The sequence below is a fragment of the Bos grunniens genome, chromosome 22, assembly GCF_055505025.1.
Source record: "Bos grunniens cultivar Pamir isolate PY7600 chromosome 22, Bosgru_T2T1.0, whole genome shotgun sequence".
NCBI classification, from domain to species: domain Eukaryota; kingdom Metazoa; phylum Chordata; class Mammalia; order Artiodactyla; family Bovidae; genus Bos; species Bos grunniens.
The window spans coordinates 39353734-39377433 of NC_141186.1; the positions used below are offsets into that span (position 1 = coordinate 39353734).

The 23700-nt window shown below is 39.6% G+C and overlaps 1 protein-coding gene and 1 long non-coding RNA gene across 5 annotated transcripts in view; one reads left to right on the forward strand and one right to left on the reverse strand.

Annotated features, from left to right (window-relative positions):
* LOC147348314 (uncharacterized) overlaps window positions 1–23700 on the forward strand; it is a 90706-nt gene that overhangs the window by 37257 nt on the left and 29749 nt on the right. The gene's annotated exons all lie outside the window — the stretch shown is intronic.
* CEP15 (centrosomal protein 15) lies at window positions 1219–18102 on the reverse strand. 3 transcript variants are annotated; one of them, XM_086367099.1, is made up of 5 exons: window positions 14951–18102; window positions 14233–14314; window positions 12768–12891; window positions 3670–3744; window positions 1219–1622 (listed from the first exon to the last, which is right to left on the reverse strand). In XM_086367099.1, exons 2-5 carry the CDS (start codon window positions 14283–14285, stop codon window positions 1488–1490), a joined length of 387 nt encoding a protein of 128 aa, XP_086223225.1. In that variant the 5' UTR covers window positions 14286–14314; window positions 14951–18102; the 3' UTR covers window positions 1219–1487. The 3 variants fall into 3 exon arrangements, with proteins under 3 accessions (XP_086223225.1, XP_086223224.1, XP_086223226.1); XM_086367098.1 differs by having other exon boundaries at window positions 14233–14317; XM_086367100.1 differs by having other exon boundaries at window positions 1219–2649; window positions 14233–14317.

Here is a 23700-nt window from a genome sequence, read left to right on the forward strand (position 1 = left end):
TGGATGTTAAGAAAAAAAAAAACTTCCTCATGTTCTCCCTACTACATCTAAATCTGTTTACCAATTTGAAGCTGCTAAAAAGCCCTGCATTCTCCTGCTAAATCAACTGGATGGCTAGAAACCAAACTGTAATGTAACAGGGAAAAAAAATATATATCAATTTATTTTCGTGACAGAACATTCTTGAGAAGGTATAAAATTGTTCTGGTCTCTATGCCAGTTTTCTTTTTTCTTCCTTTCTGTCTTGCTTTTTAAAGGGCTTTCAGCTTTTAAGCCGATCCTTTTTATAGTTATGTAACAGTTCTAATATTTTGTGACATTTTGTATTGTGACACTATAGATGAAATTGTCATCGGACTGACACTCTGTGCTGTTTATTCCTTAATTACAACTGTTAACACTGTAGAGAAGTGTGCTCATCTGCCAGCACATATTATGAAAACAACATTATTGTTACCCACACCAACACCGACTCAACAGGGTATTTCCAAGATGGCAGTGTGAAGGAACTTATCAGCACAATGGATTTTTTTTTTCCAGCCTGTCCTATTGTTATCTTCTAAAACCACAAACTGTTTTGGAATTCAAAGTGATGTGGACTCCCTTTACTAAGCAGGAGCTGCTTTTATAATTAGAAAAATTAGAATTTTTTTTTTTTTGAGCTCTCCAGCAGTGGTGGATTGAACAGTCTCAGAGCTATTCAGGGTTGTGACCCAAAGCTTTCTGACTGACAGTTGTTTGAGAAATAACAAAAATAGAAGGGAGAGGGAAGGGCAGATTTAAAGATGAAAAGATAAGAGAGGAGTTACTTGTATTCACAGGTTGGTGATCTTTAAAATCAACTCAAAATCCAGTGACCATTCACAGCTCTCCTAGTTCTTTTTTCAGAACCCAGTCTGAGCCTCCTGAAACTAGCTGCTTATTGAATGCTTAGCAGTTCACTTCTTTCTTCCAGAATTTTTACAGGATCAGTTATCTATGAGGGACAAAACCCTGTGACTCTGTTTCCTACTCAGTGTTACCACACTAAAGCAGTTGTCGTAGTCTTTTCACCTGTTAAAAAACTACAATGTAAGCAAACCTCTTGGATCCTGTGCCTTATCTTCTTAATAAAATAACTGAAAAGTAAAGAGTCTAGAAAATGTCTAATCTGGTATTCACTGTTTAGATGAGAATCATGGTATATGATTAGATTAAAAAAAAAAAACAGCACACAACACTCAGCAACTTATTTAATCAACAGTCCATTTTCCAGTATCAGCTTTTAACACACTTCCATGGGTTTGGTAGAAAACAAATTTATGGCACTGAAATAGCAGTAGATCTTCCGGTGAGAACCTGAAAGCCGCCGGTAGATCCTCAACCCTTCATTGTCGCAGAGGAGGCGATGAGGCTATCTCTCTGAGTCCTGAAGTCCCCGCAGCAACCTGAATGCTCTTTAATGTACAGCTTTACTCGACAGGTTTCTGCAATACTATGTGGAGAAGCTATTGCTGCGCCCTCTTTGGAATGGTATCTTCTGCTTCATTTCCATTTTCACTACAGGCAGGATACGGTGCTCTTCCTAAAAGAAACTGCTCCCATTTGGGAATATATTCTTCTACTGATGCCCAGTAAAGAGTCTGGGGGGTGGGAAACATCCAAAAGTGAAAAAGCGTATCAAGCGATTGAACTTGGCTCTTCATAATAGTCTAAATGTTTATTCCCTTAAGTGTGTGTGTGTGCGTGTACACACACACTCACAGACACTCACACACATACGTAGAATGCACTTCCTCTGCAGAATATTTTATGTTAATTTTAGAAAAAAAAATCTGGCTACTTACTAGTGTTAATTTTCAAATTTCTCAGTAAAACCAGAGCCTGGCAGAATTACAGGTTTTACAATTTTATTGTGATTTTACACGCCCTCTTGTGGCCAATCATGTGATTATTCCCAGTAGTATCATTTATGGCCACAAAATCATTAAAAGTTCTTGTTTAATGTTTCTAATCCCATACCAAATGACTCCTCATACTATAATTATCACAATGAAATGATTCACTGTGAACAACTGCTTTAGAATTAACAGAAAAAGAAGTGACCTGGGATGAGATCAGGAACTGAAATATAAAGAGGATGATAACAGGATTCGGGTGAATTAACCCCTTAATTGTATGAGGGAGAAACATTAAAAATATGTATCCACTCTATCTTTTAGAAGAGCACTTCATGTGGCAAACTGTAGTTTCTTCCCACACTTTTTGGATAATGACAAAATAATACCAACATCACCTAGCTATTTTTAATTCAAATAACTTGGAAATTGAGGTGCTGTGTTTCTGCCTTGGCTGGAGCAGTCCTTAAGCTCCAGAAGCTCCAAATGCATCACTGGATCGCTGTCCATGAGCTGGGTGGTTTCTTGGTTGACTGTCCTAAGTAAGCTGCCAAAAACTCTGTGTCATAGGAGGGCATTTTATATGAGATCGTCACTATTGGTCTCATCTTGGGAAATTCAGTCAGAGTTAGATAGCGTTGGGGACACACTCTGAGCAGTGAAAAGGTGTGGGGTGGGAGGAACTTCCTAGCGGTCCGGTGGTTAGGGTGCGGCGCTTCCACAACAGGGGGCTTGGGTTCGACCTGTGGTCAGAGAACTAAGATCCCATGTGCTGCATGACCAAAAAAACAAAACACTGTCATTAAAAAAAAAAAAGATAACGGGAGTTCTGAAAGCTGAAAATGGTAAGGGACTCCATTTATCTCTGCATCTATGCATGTGGTCTGAGAAGTAGCCTGACATACTTAAAACAGGGGCCATCCTGCTGTGCGAGACTAGCTAAGAAAAATACCAGCCAAGGCCTGTGGTTGGGTGTTTCTCCGCCATTCACGGCTGGATTAACCCCTATTGTGTGGGCCCTGTGCAGGCCAGGGTAAGGTATTGGAAAATTCAACAAAGAAAAAGACATGCCCAGGGCACAACTTTGAACGGGAGTTTTTTCTGTCCTTGATCACTGCCTTTTCTTATTACCCTAGATGACACAGAAGAGTGTGGGGCAAATTCTCAGCCTTTCGTTTTTGAGTCTGTTCACCTCCTTGGTTAGGCAGCAAGCAAAACTGCACTTAGATAAAGGTCATTAAAAATACAGTCAAACTATTTTATATGTAGCAAATTCCCTTTCAGCACACATACATGCATATACCAACTATGGTTTATTTTTGCCAGCCATCTTCTCAATCTGTTCTTGAACAGAGCAAAATCAAACAGACAAAAGCCACGCTGTACTGCATGATAATATGCATTTAAATAGTGCTGGTTGCATTTTTCGGTGAAGAGACTGAGCTGTTACTTGTAACATCAGCCAACAGGAAAAGCATTTTGGTGAGGCTGTCATCTTAAGATTTAGTGCATATTTTCTGTTAGGATTTAACAAGAAAGTAGTTCCTAAGTGACTTGGTGAAAAGACACAAAGCCTTGATAAAATTTTCACTTGACATAAAAAATTTTTTAAAACCAAAATACTTACAGATTACTACAACATACAAGGTATGGCACTGTGGACACAGAGAGATCAGATACATTTGGTGTATTTTCTTGAACGCAGAAAGCTGGGAAGTACACAGAGCCACTTAAAATGCACTTCTGACAGAACAGGCTGTCTTGTTGGACATTTGTTCCTTAAGATTCTCACCTCGAGAGCAGCCACCTCAGGTGGTAGAGCTGGATACATCCGGGTCTGGAGAGACTTTTCTGCCGCTTCTATGTCCTGAAACAGACAGAAGCATTTTTCAAAACATTCACACACACACACACAGAGCACCTCTAATAGCAGTATCTATATATTTCTAATCTCTTGCTTCATCTCTTCTGTGCATACACAGTTTAAACTCATGGAGATGATGCTGACAGAGAACTGATCACTGCTTAATTAACCAGTTGCAAATAGAGAAGGAAGCGTTTCTTATTTTAAAATAAAAGGCAGGGGATGGGGGTGGTACATCTAAGTTCTGCCTTTTTCATTTTAAGTAGTTAGTAAATGCCAATAATTCTTGGAAAAAGAACTTCCTCTAAAACTGCTCAGAGGACTGACTTAGCTTTAAAATCCTTTAAAAACAGCCAGATGGATAAAATAGTCAAATATTCCGATACTAAAAACAATCAGATCCTCAGACCCACGCTAGGCTAACCTTCAAAGTAGAGAGTTGTGGTCTGTCTGGATCATCACATGGGATATTAATGAGACACCTTTCATTTATGCAGGACTCCGTATTTGAATTTCATACACAGGCAAATATCTCCTCTATTTAAAAGGTCCATGAGGTACCTGAGTACTCTGCAACAAGAACCTTTCACGACGCTGTTTAGACTTTTAGTACCAGGTTTCTAAGCTAATCTCAAAGGCAAATTTTATTGTGAGGTAGTATATCCTTCAGCTCATGGCATTCAAGCACTGTGTGTTACTAAGTACTTTCAACATGCAGATATTTATGTTTTCTCTTATGGATGTAGAAACACAAGAGTATTTAAGCTTGATTCGTACTTCAGGAACGATTTTATCTAGATCTATACATAAAGTTCATGCCCAGAAACATACGACTTTGCAAATCGTTATGGAGATACTCAAGCCCTGTGTGGTGAATTCTCCCCAAATCAGCACCTCTGCTGTCACGTGCTTGCTTAGGTTTGCCCAGTTCATAGGGCCACTGCTGGGAAGGCTGTGTAAATGCTGTCTCTCAGCTTAATAAGTTGATAGAAAAGAGAAAGTTCTCTGCTCCATGGAGAAGCACAGGAGCGATCTGAGTACAGGGCTGTTGGACAGAAGGAGAGCGATGGAAAAGGGCGTGGGAGTGGGGTGTGAAGAAGCCAACGCTGAACAGGAGAAAAGAGATAGCAGATGGCAGCGGCGGGAGCAAGGAATGGGTGTGAAATGGAAAAGGGAAAAACAGGAAATTCCCTAAAGGGACTCCCCAAAGTCGCACAACCATTAGTGCACCTGCTGTCTGGAGGAAGGTGATTTGAAGGGGAAAGAAAACGATTTAGGGATAAAAAAGCCCATCTATTCGCATGTCTATCCCATACCAGCAGTTCACGACCAACACGCAGGCTTAGAGGGCTTTTGATGTCAATGATACAACAGACAGGGGATACCAACTCTTCTGTTTACACCGAGATTCAGTAAGGTTCTTGAAAAACCACTTTATACATCTAGGAATCAAACAAAACTCACAACCCCAATGTTACCATTATTCTAAGAACAGTTACAAAGTTGCCTGAACTGGGAGATCTAAGTGCTACTAGCACCTATAAGCAAGATTAAAACATTTTTCTTAAAGATCAGAAAATAAGAAAACCGAGTATCTTGTAGAGAAGAGCAGATTTGCAATGGAAAGAGCAGACAGGTGGAGAGGGACGCATGGCCTGGAAAAGCAGGCCCAAGTCCGCCGAACCCAGCTGTCATCTCCGCAGCATTTGGACAGGGATTATCACCCCTCGAGAGAACTTCCTTAGCTCAAGTCATATTTCACTTCCTTTGATGTTTTGCTCACCTCTCGGACTCCTGCTCCTCCTCTTCTCCTTGGCTGGCTCTTTTTTTTCTCTCATTAATCCTCAGTGTGGGCTTTCTTAAGATTTGAGACATCTGGCCCCATCTTTTCACTTTTTCTCCCTCCAAGATTGTCTCTGATCTAGTATCAATTATTATTGTAGACGTATGGCTAGTTTCTTTCCTGGCCCTTAATTCTCAACCTGATAAAACTAAACTCATCTTTTCCCACTGAATGTATTAAACGTGTACTAGTGGGAATTCTGTCCACTCAGACACCTACGCTGTATCGTGGAATGCCAGATCTTCTTATTCCTGCCATTTAAAACTTCAGCACTCCCTATATTGTTCTTTCAGGATGTCTCCTCTGGCCTTTTCATGTGATTCTTAATGCCGTGGCCTTCTAATTCCACTTATTCATTCCACAAATACTTAATGCTTACTTGTACTCATGCCTAGACCATATTGTACTTTCATACATACGTAACTTGGAATTGATTAGTTCTGCTAAAAACTACTTTAAATATGTCCTCCCCTAAATTGAAAAAAAAAAATAAATTGGTACCCACAAAACAGAGGATCAAGCAGGCATTCCTTAGCCTGACTCAGAATCTCAGCAATTTGACGGCAGCCTTCTGTAGCAAGTTGTATCTTAATCCTTCGACATAAGAACCTTCTTTTTCACTATATGCTGCCCGAAGGAAAGGACTATGTCTCATATAACCTTTAAGCATCTGAGACTCTAACAAGTGCAGGGTATGTACTAGGTACTGAAATATTCAGTAAGTGAATACAGGCTGAAGGGTCAAAGAATCCTGAGTATAAATCAGAAACTTTAAAAGAAAAAACGAAAAAGAAAAAAGTACCCAAGGGGGTAGGGGAAGAAGAGGAAGAAAGAGGAGAACAGGGGCTTGCTGGCCAGCTTTACCTGACTACCGTGTTGCCCTGCTGTACAGCCTTGTCACTAGGCCATTTAAAATTGTATGCAGTTAGAAAACCACTGAAAAAGCAGTCCCTACAAACTGAAAATAAACAGATCTAACTGCTATCTAGTTGGTGGCATAACCACACAGACAATAAATATATTACGTGACCTTAGAACACAATATTTTGAGTGAGCACCCCTAGTGGGATACACCCTAAGGACAAAAAGAATCTTAGTAAAAGCATCTTCCTGAAAACCGTTCTTTATAATCACATGGATGGTGACAGTGCTGTCTAGATCACAGGATGTAAGGTACAGAAGTGGTTGTGCTGGTGTTGGAAACTTCTTTGGGAACAGATTTTGGATTTGAGAAAAAGAAGTCGGAGGTATAAAATCTATGATTTTAAGTTAAAAGCCTTGCAAACTGGAATCCTGGAATTTCTGATAGCTCTTATCTTAAAAAAAAAAAAAGTCACAATAAATACCACCATTGCCCAGACAGAGGGCTCTGAACATATTTCCTACCAAAAGGATCCAGGGCTCCTTGGAACAGGGGCTGCCCCGGGTCTCAGCAAAACGCACATGATGAGCCTGCAATGTCTCATCAGAACAGAAAGGAGACTGTCAGGCTGCTGAAATCGCAGCAGAGGCGTTCAGGAGCTGGTCTGAAGAGGTTCCCGCTTGTTAAAAATGGGACAAGTTGAGAATAGGAATAAATATTGAAATGTATTGAAACATTTCCAATCCAGGACACCTCAAAAAACAACAGCAACAAAACACAAAACAATATAAAAAACAACCAAGACCAACAACACCTAATTGATCACTTTTGCAGGAAAGTAGAGAACAAACCTATTATTCTGAAAACTAAATAGAATCAAGCATTCATCATGCGTTTTCCTCTATGAAATATATGTCAGTGTAATCAAATAATTGATGAGGACAAGTGTCTCTTAATATAACTAATCAGCAGTTGAATGAGAAGGAATACAAGAATTTGAATACTGCTTTTCATAACCCCTAATGAGTATATTTAGGCAGTGATCATCAATGCCTAACATTCCAAAAAAAGAGAGACAGCTGGCATTATGAAAGTGTTCTTCCCCAAAACACAGAATCTGAATCTACTCAGGCCTCTCTAATCTGCACTGTTAATGGAATATTTCTTAGCCTCAAGTAGCTGCTGAGCACTCGAAATATACAAGTCTGAATTAAGATGTGTTGTGATGTACAATACACACTGAATTTTGAGGGTCTAGTAAGAAAACAGAATATAAAATATTTACTAACTCTTAATAGCAATTACATTTGAAATATGTTTGAAATCTTAACATTTTATTTAATCTATTTAGGTTGACATTATTAAAATTAGTTCCTTGGAAATTTAAAATTACATATGTGGCTTTACTGTTGCACAATACAACTTAGATCTGTCAATTATATTAAAAGGAATGAGGGGGAGCAGAGGAACATGTTAAATGAGTACCTCAGTGATGGAAGTAGCGATACCCAGAAACTCAACAGGACAAATGACCCAGTTCCTTTAACAAATGTATTAAAAGGGAGGATAAAAGAGCAGGGAGTACTGTGAGAAATTCAGGAAACCTATCAATTACAAGTTGACTTTTATTTGGAACCCGATTAGCTATTTGAGGGTTTATTGTTAATTTCTTAGGTTGACACTGACATTTTGATTTTGACTAAAACAGTCCTTATATTTTAGTGACAGACACTGAAATAAAGAGATGTACTGAAATATTTACAGGTGAAACAATTCTGGGTCTGAGGTTGGCTTCAAAGTGATGTGAGGGGGTAGAGGGGAAGAGTATAGACAAAACCAGCTGGCTGTGTTCTGACAATGATTCAATGTGGGTGATAAGTACGTGGAAACATTCTTCTATTCCTTCTTTTGCATAGTTGTGAGATTTTTCATAGCAATTAAAAAACAAGCTTCCAGTGGATGATGGTATAACTGTTACTCTATGGCATGACTCGGGAGCCTGTATAAACAAGTTGGCTCCTGAATAGGAAAAGGAAGGAGCATAAAGCATCATGTACCAAGATCTGTCTTTCCTCCTCCCTGCCTACATCCATCCCTCCTCATCGAGCTGTGGCTGGGCTAGGTTTAATCTTTTAAGCTGCTGGAGGGGCAATTTCTGGGATACAAAAAATAAGATATTAAAGGCATGAAGTGCAAGGGTCATTGGTACAAAGAACACAGGAACATGTGTTAAACATATGCATCGGGGAAAGTGAAAATGTGAGAGAAGAGGAAACACGTGGGCCGGCAAGTACTGGCCATCCTGGGTGGCAGTTCTGACTGCCAGCTGCCCCGTGGAGGCTTCCAGAATGTCCCTGAAGGAAAGAACCGGCCGCATGTCTAATCTGCTGGAGGACACTCTCATTCTTCCTCACTCTGTCCTGTTAGTCCGTCTCACAAAAGGATGTCTGTTACCAAAAAAGCATCTTTTGGGGTTTAAACTAAATTTTGTGGAGGGAAAGGTGGGAGAGAGGGCGGTTTATATCATGGAAATATTTGTAGAAATAAAATATTTTCTGGCTTCTAAGTCCATTGATGTTTGATTTTAAAAGGCAGATAAGAGTTAATTGTATTAACGGTAACAGAAGAAAAATCACTGAGCCAGTGTTCAAAATCCACTGTCTTCTATGATATTTACTGACTAAACCCTCACTGTGAATTTTCTTCACTACTTAGATTCATGTACATTTTTTACTAAGTTGGAATCTTTGATGGGATTACTCTCATTCCCCTTTTAAAAGCAGTCTTTGATATTTGTGCTAATTTATTTATGCAAATGCAACTAAAGAAAATTTTTCTTGGGATTTTACTAAATCTAAAAATAATTTTGTGACAGATGACTTAGAAGAAAACCATAGTTTCCCCAGTCAGGATTAAGTCTTATGTCTTCATTTAAGTTTTCCCTTAAAACTGCCACTGAAGTGTAATAATTATCTTCATAGCAGTCATGCAGATCCTTTGTTCAGAGCATTCTCAAGTATGTATTTTATAATTTTATTGGTAGTGTGAATGTGATCTCTATTTTCCACCTGTATACATAGGATTGCTATTGATTTTTAAATGTTTATGGTTTACCCATTAATTTTACTCAACTCATACTAGTTTTGAAACAACTTTGGCTTCTCTTAAGTATAAAGACATGTCATTGAAAGATGCTAGTGTTATATCTTTCTTTCTTAAAGCTCATGCCCTTTTAGTGTTAATGATACTGTTCAGAACATGGGAATAAGGTCAGATAATGGGCAGTATACAGTCATCCTTATTTTGTTTACTATATTATAGGAGTGCTACCAGGTTTTAAGGGCACCATTTTCCATTGCACTCGGTACTTAAGTACCTATCCTGCTATAACTTAATCTCTGTGTATGTGTGTGTGTGTGTGTTCGGGGGGATCGTATTCCTTGACTGCGGATCAAATCTGTGCCCCCTGCATTGGGAGCACAGTCTTAAGCACTGAACTGCCCAGGAAATCCTATTTAATCTGTTCTTGCAAAGGGATGTTAGGAGTGATACATGATGGTTTTTCTCATCTCTATAAATTAAGGGATTAGCCCAGATCAGTGGTTTTCCCAGTTCTTTAGAGCCACGGCAGTACAGTCAAGGAAGGGATTGTAGGACTTTGGGCCAAAGCAGGACCGCTTTTATCTACTATGTGTGCTCAGTCACGTCTGAATCTTTGTGACCCTTTGGACTGTTGCCTGCCAGGCTCCTCTGTCCATAGTATTTCCCAGGCAAGAATACTGGAGTAGGTTGCCATTTCCTCCTTCAGGGGATCTTCCCAACCCAGGGGTTGAACTCGCATCTCCTGCATTGGCAAGTGGGTTGTTTACCACTAAGCATCGGGGAAGACCTTTAATTTACATCTGTGGGAAAAGTTTTTATGCTAAAAAACAAAACAAAAAAGACTTAAGATAAGAATCTAAAGCTATATGCTTTTTACAGTCTTTCCCAGCTCAATTCTGTAATCATGTCCTATTTATCTTAACAATAACTTCTGTGGGAGAGCCACTAAAATTATATCCCTCGTATATAAAAATTATATATGAGGGAAAGAAGGACAAAAATAAGGTTGCATATCCAATTATTCAAAGCAACTAAACACACATGTTAAAAAACAGGGGGAATTGTATCTCTAACTTTACCTGGGATGTAAGACAGTTAAAAAATGTTTATAAAAAGCTGAAAGGAAATATAGAAAAATATACTGATTTCTAGACAGGCAGATGATATAGAAGGTTTTCCATCTTTGCTCTTTCAAGTTTTTTTTTTATAATGAGAGTATATTTTTTTGATAATTAAGGGAAAAAACACCATACCAAACTGGTTTCTCAAGACTATGAAACTAGGTTCATTACCTTCCTTCTAGATATGACAGTGATTTCTTAGCTACCTCCTTAAATCTCTCCATTTTTGAAATTACTTTGCTAAATAGCAAATGCATCTTTCTTAAAAACTCTTTCATATGTTTGAGTCTTGCTGTTTTTTTTTGTTGTTGTTGTTTTGCTCACAACACTATATTATCTCTACCTACCAAGTCTCAACTTCATTTCGTCTCACAATATATACTCAGCCTGTTTCCTGGGGCTTTCCAAGCCAGTTAGCTTAGGATCCCGTGAACATTAATAGGCCATTCATTCTTCTTCTGGTCTTGGCTCTTCCTTGAGAACTCAATGGAATGTCTTCCCTGTTAGCTTAGCGTCTTCTCTGAGACCTCATAGAATATTCTAGCTCTCCAAGAGTTTTTAACACTTCTAAAGTGCTAAGTATTTTAACACTCCTGAAGTGCTGAGTACCCTGGAGGAGGGCGTGGCAACCCACTCCAGTATTCTTGCCTGGAAAATCTCCATGGACAGAGGAGCCTGGTGGGCTACAGTCCATGGGGTCGCAAAGAGTAGGACAAAACAGAGCGACTGAGCACACAGCAAAGTGCTGAGTATTCCACAGCATGTAATTAACGTTTGATCATACAAGGTCTCTATTTTATGTATATTTTAGGTCATGAACAGAGCCTGTAAGCTACTTGATGCAAAGGACCTAACTTGTAGCTATTTTGTTACCCTCACTTTCTGCTCAGAACTAGCTCAAGAGTAAAGAGCTGGGCATTCGTCAAATACTTGGGCATTAAAAAGAAGACAATATTACCTGCACTCGCCGATATTACCTGCATTTGCCGTAACAAGTAGCAAGCAAGCGGTGAAGACTTCCAATTTGGATTTTCTGACTTTTCAGAGCAACTTCTAGATTACCCTATATATTTCCATTTAAAAATAAATATTGCAAATACCATTGGGCAAGTAAGACATATGGCAATATAGAATGCTTTGGTAGCACTATGGCTGTGACTTAAATTACTGTGGATCAAACTGCCAGAAGCTGAGAAGATAACTGAATTTTCCTCTTCCTTTATCCTCTAGTGAGGACAGAAGAGAACTACATCATGCCTATCGATGAAAATATTTAACAATAAAAAACTGAAAACACTGCTTTATAACTTAAATAATATAGCCTTACTACCAAATGTTTTAGTCATAGGATCTCTTGGAAGCTCGAATGGAAGCAAACTTTAGGGTTTTAATTATGGATGAAGCCATACAATTCTGGAAGCAAAGTACAGCAAGCAGCCAAAAATGTTACACATATGATTTTACTCCAAATGGGCACACTGGCCAAATGGTGAGGCCCTGCGCAGTCACATACTTTGACCACCTCCTCCATCACCATCAAAGAAGATCCTGGGAAATCTGTTACCTTAGATACGAAATCTGTATATTGACTGTGGCCCCAGGAGGGCAAAATCAAATTGTTTCGAGCATATTATAGGTACTTTATCATGTTTCAGAATCTCCCTACAAATAAAAGAAGATGGAAGATAGAAGCTATGTCTTTTTTTTTTTTTTTTTTTTGGTTGCGTTAGGTCTTAGTTTCGCTATGGGCATGAGGAATCTTAATTCCCTGACCAGGGATCCAACTCATGTCCCCTGCATCAGAAGACAGATTCTTAACCACTGGACTGCCAGGGAAGTCCCCAGAAGCTATGACTTGTATTTATTCTTGCACAAAGGTGACTTAAAAGTTCTTTGTATAGTGATTGATTTTTCATTAGCCTAAGCAAACGTCAAGGCTTTCATTTTAATAAGTGAGACTCCCTGCTTCTTGTCCAGTTAACATGAATTTAAATAGTAGTGTATCAACTCAAAGGAATTACATAAATCAAAGTAATGAAATTGAATTAAAACCTTTTTGCAAAAGTGGGGAAAATAGGTTTAATTCAGAGAATCTTACCTTTAAAAGACTAACATTCCTTTGTAAAGCAGCCTTAGCTGCTTGTGTCTGAGAGGCCCTTCCCTTGTTTTGATCTTCAGGTTTATTCTCCATTTGTTGAAGTAACATTAATCTTTGTGATACTCTACAAAAAAATGAAGATTATGTAAAGATTTTTAAAAAACTTTTTATTGCTTGGCCAATATAAATCATTTCTTAATTGCACCTCACTCCCAGTTCAACCTACTTTGAAAGCCAGTTACTATATGTCAGTTAATAAGACAGTAAAAAACTTAGGTAGTTCAGCAAGTCTTCAGTCTTAGTGAAATTATTTTTATTTTCATATTTACACTGTAAGTACACACTTGTGTTTTTTTAACCTCTCTAGTCTTGAAAGTATTTTAAAGTGTTGGAAAATATTTAGTGAAAATGCAAACTGTAATCCATATCCCTTTGTACACATACTTATATATACCTCCCCACACATACATTGGTATGACTTGCTATACAAAACCTTCTGCTTAACACTTCAGTACCCCTGAATCTTATGTTACACATTTAGAATTGTGCTAAACTTCCATATGTTTGAAGAAGCAATAAAAATATTTTTTTCCTCTTTTTCCAAGAGAAAGATGATGGTTCCATATATGAGTGAGAGGCTGTGTGTACACATGCATACTCACAACATGGGAAAACTAATTGAAGATGTAGAAAGTTGTAAATAAATTATCAAACTACTTTGTTATATATAATGGACTTCAAAAGTTTCTCTGTGGTTAAATACTCCTTTTATAAGTGTTTAGTCTTATTAAGTGATCAAATGGGAAAAAATACTCCAGTGGTGCAGTAACAGTCTAACTATTTCTCAAAGAGTTGAGATTCTCAGCAAACAGTATGTTGCACAGGGTTGTTCTTGAGAGTAGAAACAAAAACCTAGGTCTTTGAAAAGTCATTTTCATAAGAAAAATACCTTAGAAGGCCATGGCAGAGAGGCTAGTAATTAATTAGAGAAAAGCAAAACATGAGAGCCCACAAACAGAGGTTAGAGAAGGGTTAATACTAAATAAAAGTGTAGGACTGGCCGTATAATTTGCAGAGCCCAGTGCAAATGAAAATTTTGCTCCTAGACTAAATCTAGTACAGGGCCTGTGACTATTCCAGTCACATTCTCATGAAAGCTGGCCTTGGTAAAAGGCTTAGAGAAGTTCATTGAATAGCAGTGTAGAGCATAGAGCGGCTGAGAGGGAGAGTGAATTTCTCTAGATATTAGTAACAAGAAGTTAAAAGACATAAAACACAATTAGACCTTTTAATCTGTGTTATTCTTGAGGGGTAATGCCATTCCTTAAAACCAAAATCTCTCAAGTGTCACAAAAAATGATACACATAAGATTTTTAAGTTTTCCTGTGCACACAGTGTCACTAATAAAGCCAGTACAGTGTATACATTGAGATTAGCCTTTTAAAAACAACAACAGCAACTTACATTTTTTCATGTCTTTTAGAAAGGCGAATTTCTTGAGTGAACAGAGACGTCATCTTTAATCAAAGCTGCCTTGATAAGCTTTCTGCTAAATAGTAAGGACATTTAAAGTTATTTCTACCCTGTGGCCTTAGCTTTGCAATATTTGATCATTCAGCACCTCAATCTGTTGGTTCTGTCTCAGAAGGGAAAAATACGGCTTGGGCTGTAATGATGTTTTTAAATGCCTTCTCTCATTTTACATATGTTTACTCACAATGCATAGTTTCCCAGGTGCATCCCAGAACACCGACACAGGTCAACACAGCATACTTCCCCTGTTTCCCCCCCACCTCCCTGCAACCACGCACACACTTTAACCTTAATCAGAAATCAAAACAAACAAGCAGCTGGTACCAAGACTAGTAAACATTTTATTGAGTCAACAAAAAAGGAAAAAAAAAAAAATCCACTGTGTATAATTCAGAGAAACACCATCCCTCAGACACACAGAGAGACAAACAAGTATGAAAACCAACTGGAAACTCATGGTCTTTCCTTTTTTGGAAGACTGCCCAGTTCTACTATCTCTCTTCCAAATGGGTAAGTATTTTTCATGCCTAACTGTGGAGAAAAGCACATTAAAGTGGTTTCACCTTACCCTGGCTGCTCTGGACTCTTCATTAGGGGAGTTTGGGAAAACCCATTTTCATAAAACACTATACACCATAAGCAAGCTCACCTTGGTAAAAGTGCCTGGGCCAATACAGACAGAGGTCTAGTGAACTACTTGGATGGCTGTGAGTCTGAAGGCAAATCATCTGGTTGGGTGCAAGGATTGAAGTTTCCTGACTGCACAAAGGAAGAATGCAACTAAGCCGAAATAATATAATTAAAAAAAAAAAAAATGAAAATTCAGTCTTAGAATGAAGCGCTGGCTTTCCTAAATTTTATGAAACTAATGCTGGTTGTCTGCTCGTCGCCTCCGTGTCCAGAGCTGTTAAAAAAAAAATGAGCCCTTCCTTCAGCACACACAAAGAAACTCTGAGCAAAGCCGAAGAAAATGGAAATACTGCCCTGCCCTCAACGGGTTTCTTCCTGAAGATACCGCTCTATTTTCAGCACCACGGACAGCAATCGCGCGCAGGCTAGCCCGGAAGGGGTCGAATTACAGACACTTCCGACGAAATCACGGCAGGCCTTTCTCCCGGTTTCGAATTCAGTGTCAAGGAAATCGCTGGAAGTGAGTCCATGGTAACTTCTTTTCTGTGTCGACCAGCATCAGCACTTAGAAAAAGTCTGCCTTCTGAGACGAAGATCTGCAGCTTTTCGGAGTCATCAGTTCACCAACCACTGCAACTCTCGCTTACTCTGGAAGGACTCGGGAACTTTGCTCATCACCCTACCTCTTCCCCTTTAACGGCATCCTCGCCACCAGCGCACAGCTGTCCTTCGGACACTCGGGGCACTCACCCACCGGCCGTCCTACTGTTGGACCTCACTCACAGAGCCCCGTACTGACTTCTTCCGGGAAGGCGCGCCACAGACTGTGCGGACGTTAGGTCTCCGCGCAGGCGTGGGCGTGGCCACGCCACCAAGCTGCGCAAGCGCGAAGCAAAGTGATGTCATCACGTGCTTATAAAAGGAGCGCGTCTAGCACCAAACACTAGTGAAGTAAGGCGGCTCCGAAGAAGGACTGGGAAGTCGTCACAAACTAGGTGGAAAATCACTTCGGTGGTAGCTTAATTTCAAGCCTCTTTTAAGCGTACCTGCATGTATTGAAAATACTTTAGAGAGTGAAAATGGTTTCTTAGAAGCCAGAACATCACAGTAGAATGTGGAGGGGGAAAAAACACTTAAGAGTCCTGCAAACTGTTTAAAACAGACTTTACAATCAGGGCTTCCCAGGTGGCGCTAGTGGTAAGAACTCGCCTGCCAAAGCAGGAGACTAGGAGAGGCGGTTTGATCCGTGGTTTGGGAAGATCCCCTGGAGGTGGAGATGGTGGCCCACTCCAGCATTCTTGCCTGGAGAATCCCATGGACAGAGGAACCTGGTGGGCTACAGTCTGTGGGGTCGCAAAGAGTCAGACTCGACTGAAGTGACTAACCACGTAAGCACAGTCGGGTCCACAAATGCCCAAGGAACAGCTTTAGAGAGCTTCACCCTGGGCGTCTGATGCTGAGCCGGGCCGCAGAGCTCTTCCTGCTTGTAGGGCAGCCCCCATAGGGATAATAATGCTGATTTTTCACTTGTTGAGAAATATGTATATCAGTCCCTGTATTTCTGTGGATGATCTCATTCACTGAATCCCCACAAGGCCTGGTGAGATAGATGCCGTTCTTCTCATTTGACAGACAAGGAAACAAACTTGATCATTGATTTAAGTGGTAGCTGGAAGCCATCAGCGCCTCCATTAGATTTCCCACAGCCCTCTGGACAAAAACATTTGAGAATAATCCTTCGGTGTTGTAGAGTACATTCTTAAACATTCCCATTGAAAGAACTTTGTAAGTTATATGGTAGTATCCTTAATTACAGAGTAAAATATTGAGGTTCAGGAGGGGTAATGTTTTCTTTCTGAAGGTTACTGAGTTGGTAAAGGGCAAAGAGCTAGGAGTCCATTCTAGGTGTTTAAATTTTGTTTTTTCTTCCAGAATATCTACATTAAATTTATCTCCTGCTTGAGGTCTACTGCACTTCTGTATTTTCTTCGCCTGGAAATTTCCCCAGATACTGACATAGACTCAGTTCTTATCTTTCAGTGCTGCTTCATCAGTGAAGTAGTCCCTGAAGCTCCAGTAGAGGATCACAAGTCTGACCCTTCACCCTTCATGCTCTTTCTCCTGCTTTACTTCTCTCTAGAACACAGTATCGTTCCACGTATTTTCTCATCACTTGTTCATTTGTTTAGGAGGCACCTCCAACTAGAATTTGAACTTCCTTTTGTCTCTTTTTATTTGCTGAGCTGTTGAAACTGCCTGACTATAGGTGCTCAGTAAATATTTTTGAATGAATGGGTTAAATAACTCCCCCTGTTGAAATTTCATCATAATGTAAGAGAGCTGTGTCTTCAGTTGCTAGGACTTTAGCTTTACTTCAGTTCAGTTCAGTCACTCAGTCATGTTTGACTCTTTGGGACTCCATGGACTGCAGCATGCTAGGCTTTCCTGTCAATCACCAACTCATGGAGCTTGCTCAAATTCATGTCCATCAAGTTGGTGATGCCATCCAACCATCTCATCCTCCATCGTCCCCTTCTCCTCCTGCCTTCAATCTTTCCCAGCGTCAGGATCTTTTCTAATGAGTCAGCTCTTCACATCAGGTGGCCAAAGTATTGGAGCTTCGGCATCAGTCCTTCCAACGAATATTCAGGATTGATTTCCTTTAGGATTGACTGGTTGGATCTCCTTGCAGTCCAAGGGACTCTCAAGAGTCTTCTCCAACACCACAGTTCATAAGTATCAATTCTTTCACACTCACCTTCTTTATGGTCCAACTCTAACACTCATACACGACTGCTGGAAAAGCCATAGCTTTGAGTAGACGGACCTTTGTCAGTAAAGTAATGCCTCTGCTTTTTAATATGCTGTCTAGATTGCGGATAGCTTTTCTTCCAAGGAGGAAGCTTCTTTTAATTTCATGGCTGCAGTTGCCATCTGCAGTGATTTTGGAGCCCAGGAAAATAGTCTGTCACTGCTTCCATTGTTTTCCCATCTATTTGCCTTGAAGTAATGGGACTGGATACCATGATCTTAGTTTTTTGAATGTTGAGTTTTAAGCCAGCTTTTTCATGCTCCTCTTTCACTTTCATCAAGAGGCTCTATAGTTCTTCTTTACTTTTTGCCATAAGGGTGGTGTCATCTGCATATCTGAGGTTATTGATATTTCTCCCAGCAATCTGTATTCCAGCCTGTGCTTCCTCCAGTCCAGCATTTCGCATGATGCACTCTGCATATAAGTTAAATAAGCAGGATGACAGTATACACCTTTAGCTGTACTTAATAAAGATTAAAAAATAGACTTCTAAATGGTCTTGTGTTGTAGAAATAGAATGAAGTTATTGCATGGTGACAAGGCATTCTTGTTTATCTTTTATTAAAGTTAACAAGGATTTTTCTTAAATTGGTAATGCATTGCATGATAGAGAGCTGGGAGACAGCACATTAAAGCATTGGTATGTTGCTTAAACTTCACACCTCTCTTCTTCATGTAAACTTGCATAGTGACACAACTGGGTCAAATCCAGGTCTTTGACCTTTGAACCCAGTTTCTTTCAGTTATTTCCTGCCTTGGCAGTGAACTATGGAATGCTTTGGAAATTTTCATGCAATTTTTAAGAGAATATAAGTAGGGCTACCTCACAGACACTTAGAGATAATTTATTTTCCAGTATTTACTCTCTGCCTAAAGATCTGCTATGATAGGTCCCCTCCTCCTGATGTAATCCATGATTGATCCTGTGAGATGCCTGGCTGGGGAGAAGAATCTCTGGCATTTCACAGGCTAGCTATTAACATACAGCTTCTGTATTCACTATGTAAGTTTAGATACTTTCTGGAGTGAGGTATTCATGCTGCTGCTGCTGCTGCTGCTGCTAAGTCGCTTCAGTTGTGTCCAACTCTGTGCAACCCCATATATGGCAGCCCACCAGGCTCCCCCATCCCTGGGATTCTCCAGGCAAGAACACTGGAGTGGGTTGCCATTTCCTTCTCCAATGCATGATAGTGAAAAGTGAAAGTGAAGTCGCTCAGTCGTGTCCAGCTCTTAGTGACCCCATGGACTGCAGCCTACCAGGCTCCTCCGTCCATGGGATTTTCCAGGCAAGAGTACTGGAGTGGGGTGCCATTGCCTTCTCTGGAGGTATTCATGGCATACCATAAAAATTATGGTAACCTACTAAGTATCACTTGGTCCGTAATGGGGCCTTCTTTAAATCTGTGGTGGTTATTGCTTCCTAACCCTAGACTAGTTCTTTGCATTAGTATACCATAATTATCCCCTTAGCCTTTCATGTCCATGGGGAATTCCATGGAGAGAGGAGCCTGACAGGTTTACAGTCCATAGGGTCGGAAAGAGTCACACACAGCCGAGTGACTAACACATGTGATTTAGTTATAAAGATGTATTTATTAAGCATCTGTAAGAGCCTAGATTCTGGCTGGGCTGTTAAGGCATATGCGAAGCTACAGGATGATGATTAACAACATAAAAATGTCTAATACCTATTGACTGCATGTTCTGTTGTAAGCTCTTTGCATGAATTACTCTTCTAATCCTCGTAACTACCCCATGAGCAGCAGTGCCAAACTCTTATTATCCCCGTGTTCATAGCCGAGAAAACCAAGACTTAGTTTTGACCGACTTAAATGACTTAAGAGCCCACTGCTAGTAAATGGACACCAGCTTGTTTGATGTTGGTATTCTAAGTAGTTATGTATATTGTCTTGAGACTGTGTAATTTAAATATATCATTCAGATATTGAGAGAGCTAGAAAGGGCAGGAGAGATGAGTTTGACTTGAGATAGTCTAGATGGCATTTTGGGAGACTGAGGTGGAGTTTGAAAAGTGGGTGGGGTTTGGAGACTTTGCAAGTGGATGGAGTTTGGAGGTCTGTTTTTGAGATTGGGTGTACGGGGTGAGTGGGCTGTGAAGTGTTCCATGTGAAGGTCTCAGTGGGCACAGGAGTGTGTGCTTGAGAACACACCTGGAATGAGGGCCAATAGAAAGGAAACGTTGAGAAGAGTGTTTTCCCCTCTTTCCCCCCAATTGTAAAGGTTTCGTTTCTGGTACCAGAGAATATGAAAATAGAGGATTGACAGTAATAAAGAGAAGGAGTGTTTTTGCAGATGAGACTGGTGAGTGGAAAATAAAAATGAGGAGAGAAGAGGAAGGCTTGATGATGAAAAAGGAAGGACATGCTGTAGAGTAAGAAATAATTCAAAGAATTGCGGAATCCTTGACAATTTCAAAGACTCCAAGTTACTAACAGTAAATCCTGTTATGGTTTGTACAATCTTTTTAGATTTCATTTGGGTTTATTCTGTATGTCAGTGCTAGTTGCTCAGTGGTGTCTGACTCTTTTGACCCCACGGACTGTAGCCCGCCAGGTTCCTCTGTCCATGGGATTCTTTAGTCAAGAACACTGGAGTGGGTTGGGGGGTGTCAAATTAAAAAACCTCACTAGTTCAAAAATGCACTTGAGGAAGTATTTGAATTTTAAAGTTGACAGCACACATGATAATTCATAGCAAATTATTTGTACATTGTGTACATAGAAATACATACTTGTTACTTCCCAAGTTTTAGTAATTCAAAGCTCATGTGATCCTTCTGCCTTAAAGCAGTGCGCTCATAGCTGTGTATAACTTATAAAGGCCTTTTTATCACCTCACTTCAGTCCTGTCTCCTTGATTTCCTAGTGGCTTTTAATTCATTCACAAGTTTCACTATAACTGTTTAACTCGGGTTTTTCTTGAAGTAAGAATTTTCTCTTTCAGAGCCTTTCTGCCTGTTATTTTCTCCATCTCCACCCCCCTCCATTTTGCTCTTATAAATTCTGTAACGGCTGTATCATTAGTCCACTCTTGATTAAGCAATTGAAAACTTGCTTAAATGCATGCTTGACTACTTGTTGAGGTAGTCCACCTTTTTGTAATACAGTGCCATTGTGTTAATCCAGACCATTCAAGGCTATTTGCTCCATCTGCTTTTTCATCATTATTGTTTGGTATATGTATCTACTTGAAAACTTAATGTACTTTCCTTTTGAAAGAAGAAAACTGGCGTTTTTACTGCATGGGGACTTCTTAGTTTCAGGACCTAATAATTTGTAAAAATATTGTCAAAGTTGTTGTTGTGGTTTAATGTGTTTGGTACAGATTAAAAAAAAGAAAACACCCATATCACATTGATTTGCATATATTGAAGAATCCTTATATCCTTGGGATAAATCCCACTTGATCATGGTATATGATCCTTTTAATATATTGTTGGATTTGGTTTGCTAGTGTTTTGTTGAGGATTTTGCATCTATGTTCATCAGTGGTATTGGCCTGTAATTTTCTTGTTTTGTGTGTGGTATCTTTGTCTGGTTTTGGTACCAGGGTGATGTTGGCCTCAGAATGAGCTTGGGAGTGTTCCTTCCTCTGCAGAGTTTTAGAAGACTTTCAGAATGATAGGTGTTAACTCTTCCTTAAGTGTTCAGTAGGATTCTTCTGGGAAGACCTCTGGTCCTACACTTCTGTTGGTTGGAAGTTTTTAAGCTAGTTTCAATTTGAGTACTTGTGATTGGTCTGTTCATAGCTTCTATTTCTTCCTAGTTCAGTCTTGGAAGATTGTACCTTTCTAAGAACCTGTTCATTTCTTCCAGGTTGTCCATTTTATTAGCATGTGGTTGCTTGAAGTGGTCTCTTATGATCCTTTGTATTTCTGTGGCATCAGTTGCAACTTCTTTTTCATTTCTAATTTTATTGATTTGAGCCCTCTCCCTTTTTTTCCTGCTGAGTTCAGCTAAAGGTTTATCAATTCTTATCTTTTCAAAGAACCAGCTTTTAGTTTTATTGGTCTTTTCTATTTTTTCCTTCATTTCTCTTTCATTGATTTCTACTCTGATCTTCATGATTTCTTTCGTTCTACCAACTTTGGGTTTTGTTTGTTCTTCTTTCTTGCTTAGGTGCCAGGTTAGATGGTACTGCTTTTCAATCATGTTTTTCTTAAGCTGAAAGCTGAGCAATTTACTGACAATTTATTCTTGCAAACCTTCTCCTCAATTTGAATACAAATGCCATTTTTAATTTTTTTTGGCTGTGTCATGCAGCCTGTGGGATCTTAGTTCCCTGACCAGGGATCAAATCTACACCCCTGCCTTGGAAGCGGGAAGTCTTAACCACTGGACCACCAGGGAAGTCCCTGGATGCCACTTTTAACATAAGAATATTAAAAATGTTAATTGGTTAAATATACACTTGGAATTTGGCTGGTTTTCATATTCAAATTTTTCAGATATAAAAATGGAATAATTCTGTAATATCTTTATATATGAGTGCTTTTCTCAGACTCTGAAAAAAATACAAATAGGCTGTGTATATAGAAATAGAAAGTCAGTTTTAAGTTTCTATTGTATTTCCCCAAGTCTAAATGTGTATTAGTTGCTCGTTGATTTGTTTATACATTCAGAAATACTGTTTTAATTAGATTAAATGTGAGCCTCACTTTTTACTTAAAATATTTGCAGCCAGTAGAAATTTACTAGTGCTTTGAAAAGCTGGATAGTCATCCTTTTACAGTTTTGTTGTTTGAAGAATATTTGTTATGAAGAAGGGGTTAAACATGTTGGCTCATATGCCTAACATTTTGAAGAGTACTAGAGGGGAAAGGAAATGGATTCATTTTAACTCTAGATGGCAGTTGAACACAACTAACAAAGACCAACTTGTTTGAAATACAGAAATACAAAAACAGTAAAACACACACACATTCTGTTCTACCGGCCAGTTAATTATATTTCTCAAAATGATGTCTTGGATCGATATTACTAAACAAACATGTATATAATGTAATTGCACACAAATGAAATAAATAGTGGAGGCCTGTAATTGCGAGATTTTTTTTCAGCTGGTAATATGGCATACACCTGTGCAGTAGTGTATTGCCTGTATTTTATTTTGCCATTTTTGCTAACGTTTAATTCAGTGTAGTTTTATTTTATGTACAGTTATTTACCAATATCAGTTCAAGCCATCTGCCACTGGGAACACTGTTACATATTTAACGTCTTGAAAATTTTTAATACAAGCAAAGCTTATTTTCATAAACAAGGTGTTCCGTAAAAGTCCACTCCAAAACCTGGCACAGATATCCCAGAGTGTTCATTTGGGATCATTTTTGCTTTGCTTTGTCTTTGAAAATAGGCTTTTTTACATGTTAGTATTTAATCCACAATGGTAATGTAACCGAGCAGGCGAGCCAGCCAGGAGATCTGTGTCCATGGCAGGTTGATTCCAGCCAGGGGCTGCCCCTTCCCAAGTTCCCAGCAGCTGCCAGAGTTCATTTTGCTCCAGGGGACCAGGAAGGACTCTCCCTGACAGGTGCCGGCCACCCCAAGGCACAAGGCTATTTGGAGCAGAGAAAGGGCCAGAGCTGTGGTCCATATTTGGTGTCAGTCAAGCTTGTGGGGGCTAGGAATGCTGTCATCCCCATTTGGGCTGCTTCCCTTGCAGGAAGTGAGCCACTTTAGGTTCATTCTCTTTTGAGAGCTGGGCCTCTCTGCTTGGAGGCCTCTGTCTAGGAGTGGAAGTGAGTTTTAGACTACACCTTCTGTGATTTTCTGTCTCTGTGACTGTAGGTCGTATGTTGGTGTTTGTGTGTGTGTCGTTTTGGAGTAAGCCCTCCAGTTTGTCCTTTTGTGTTGGGACCATGTTTGTTATTTGTTTGTCGTGTGTGTGTGAATCAGTATTTGCACTGGCCAGCTGAGCTGTCTGAATAATGGAGC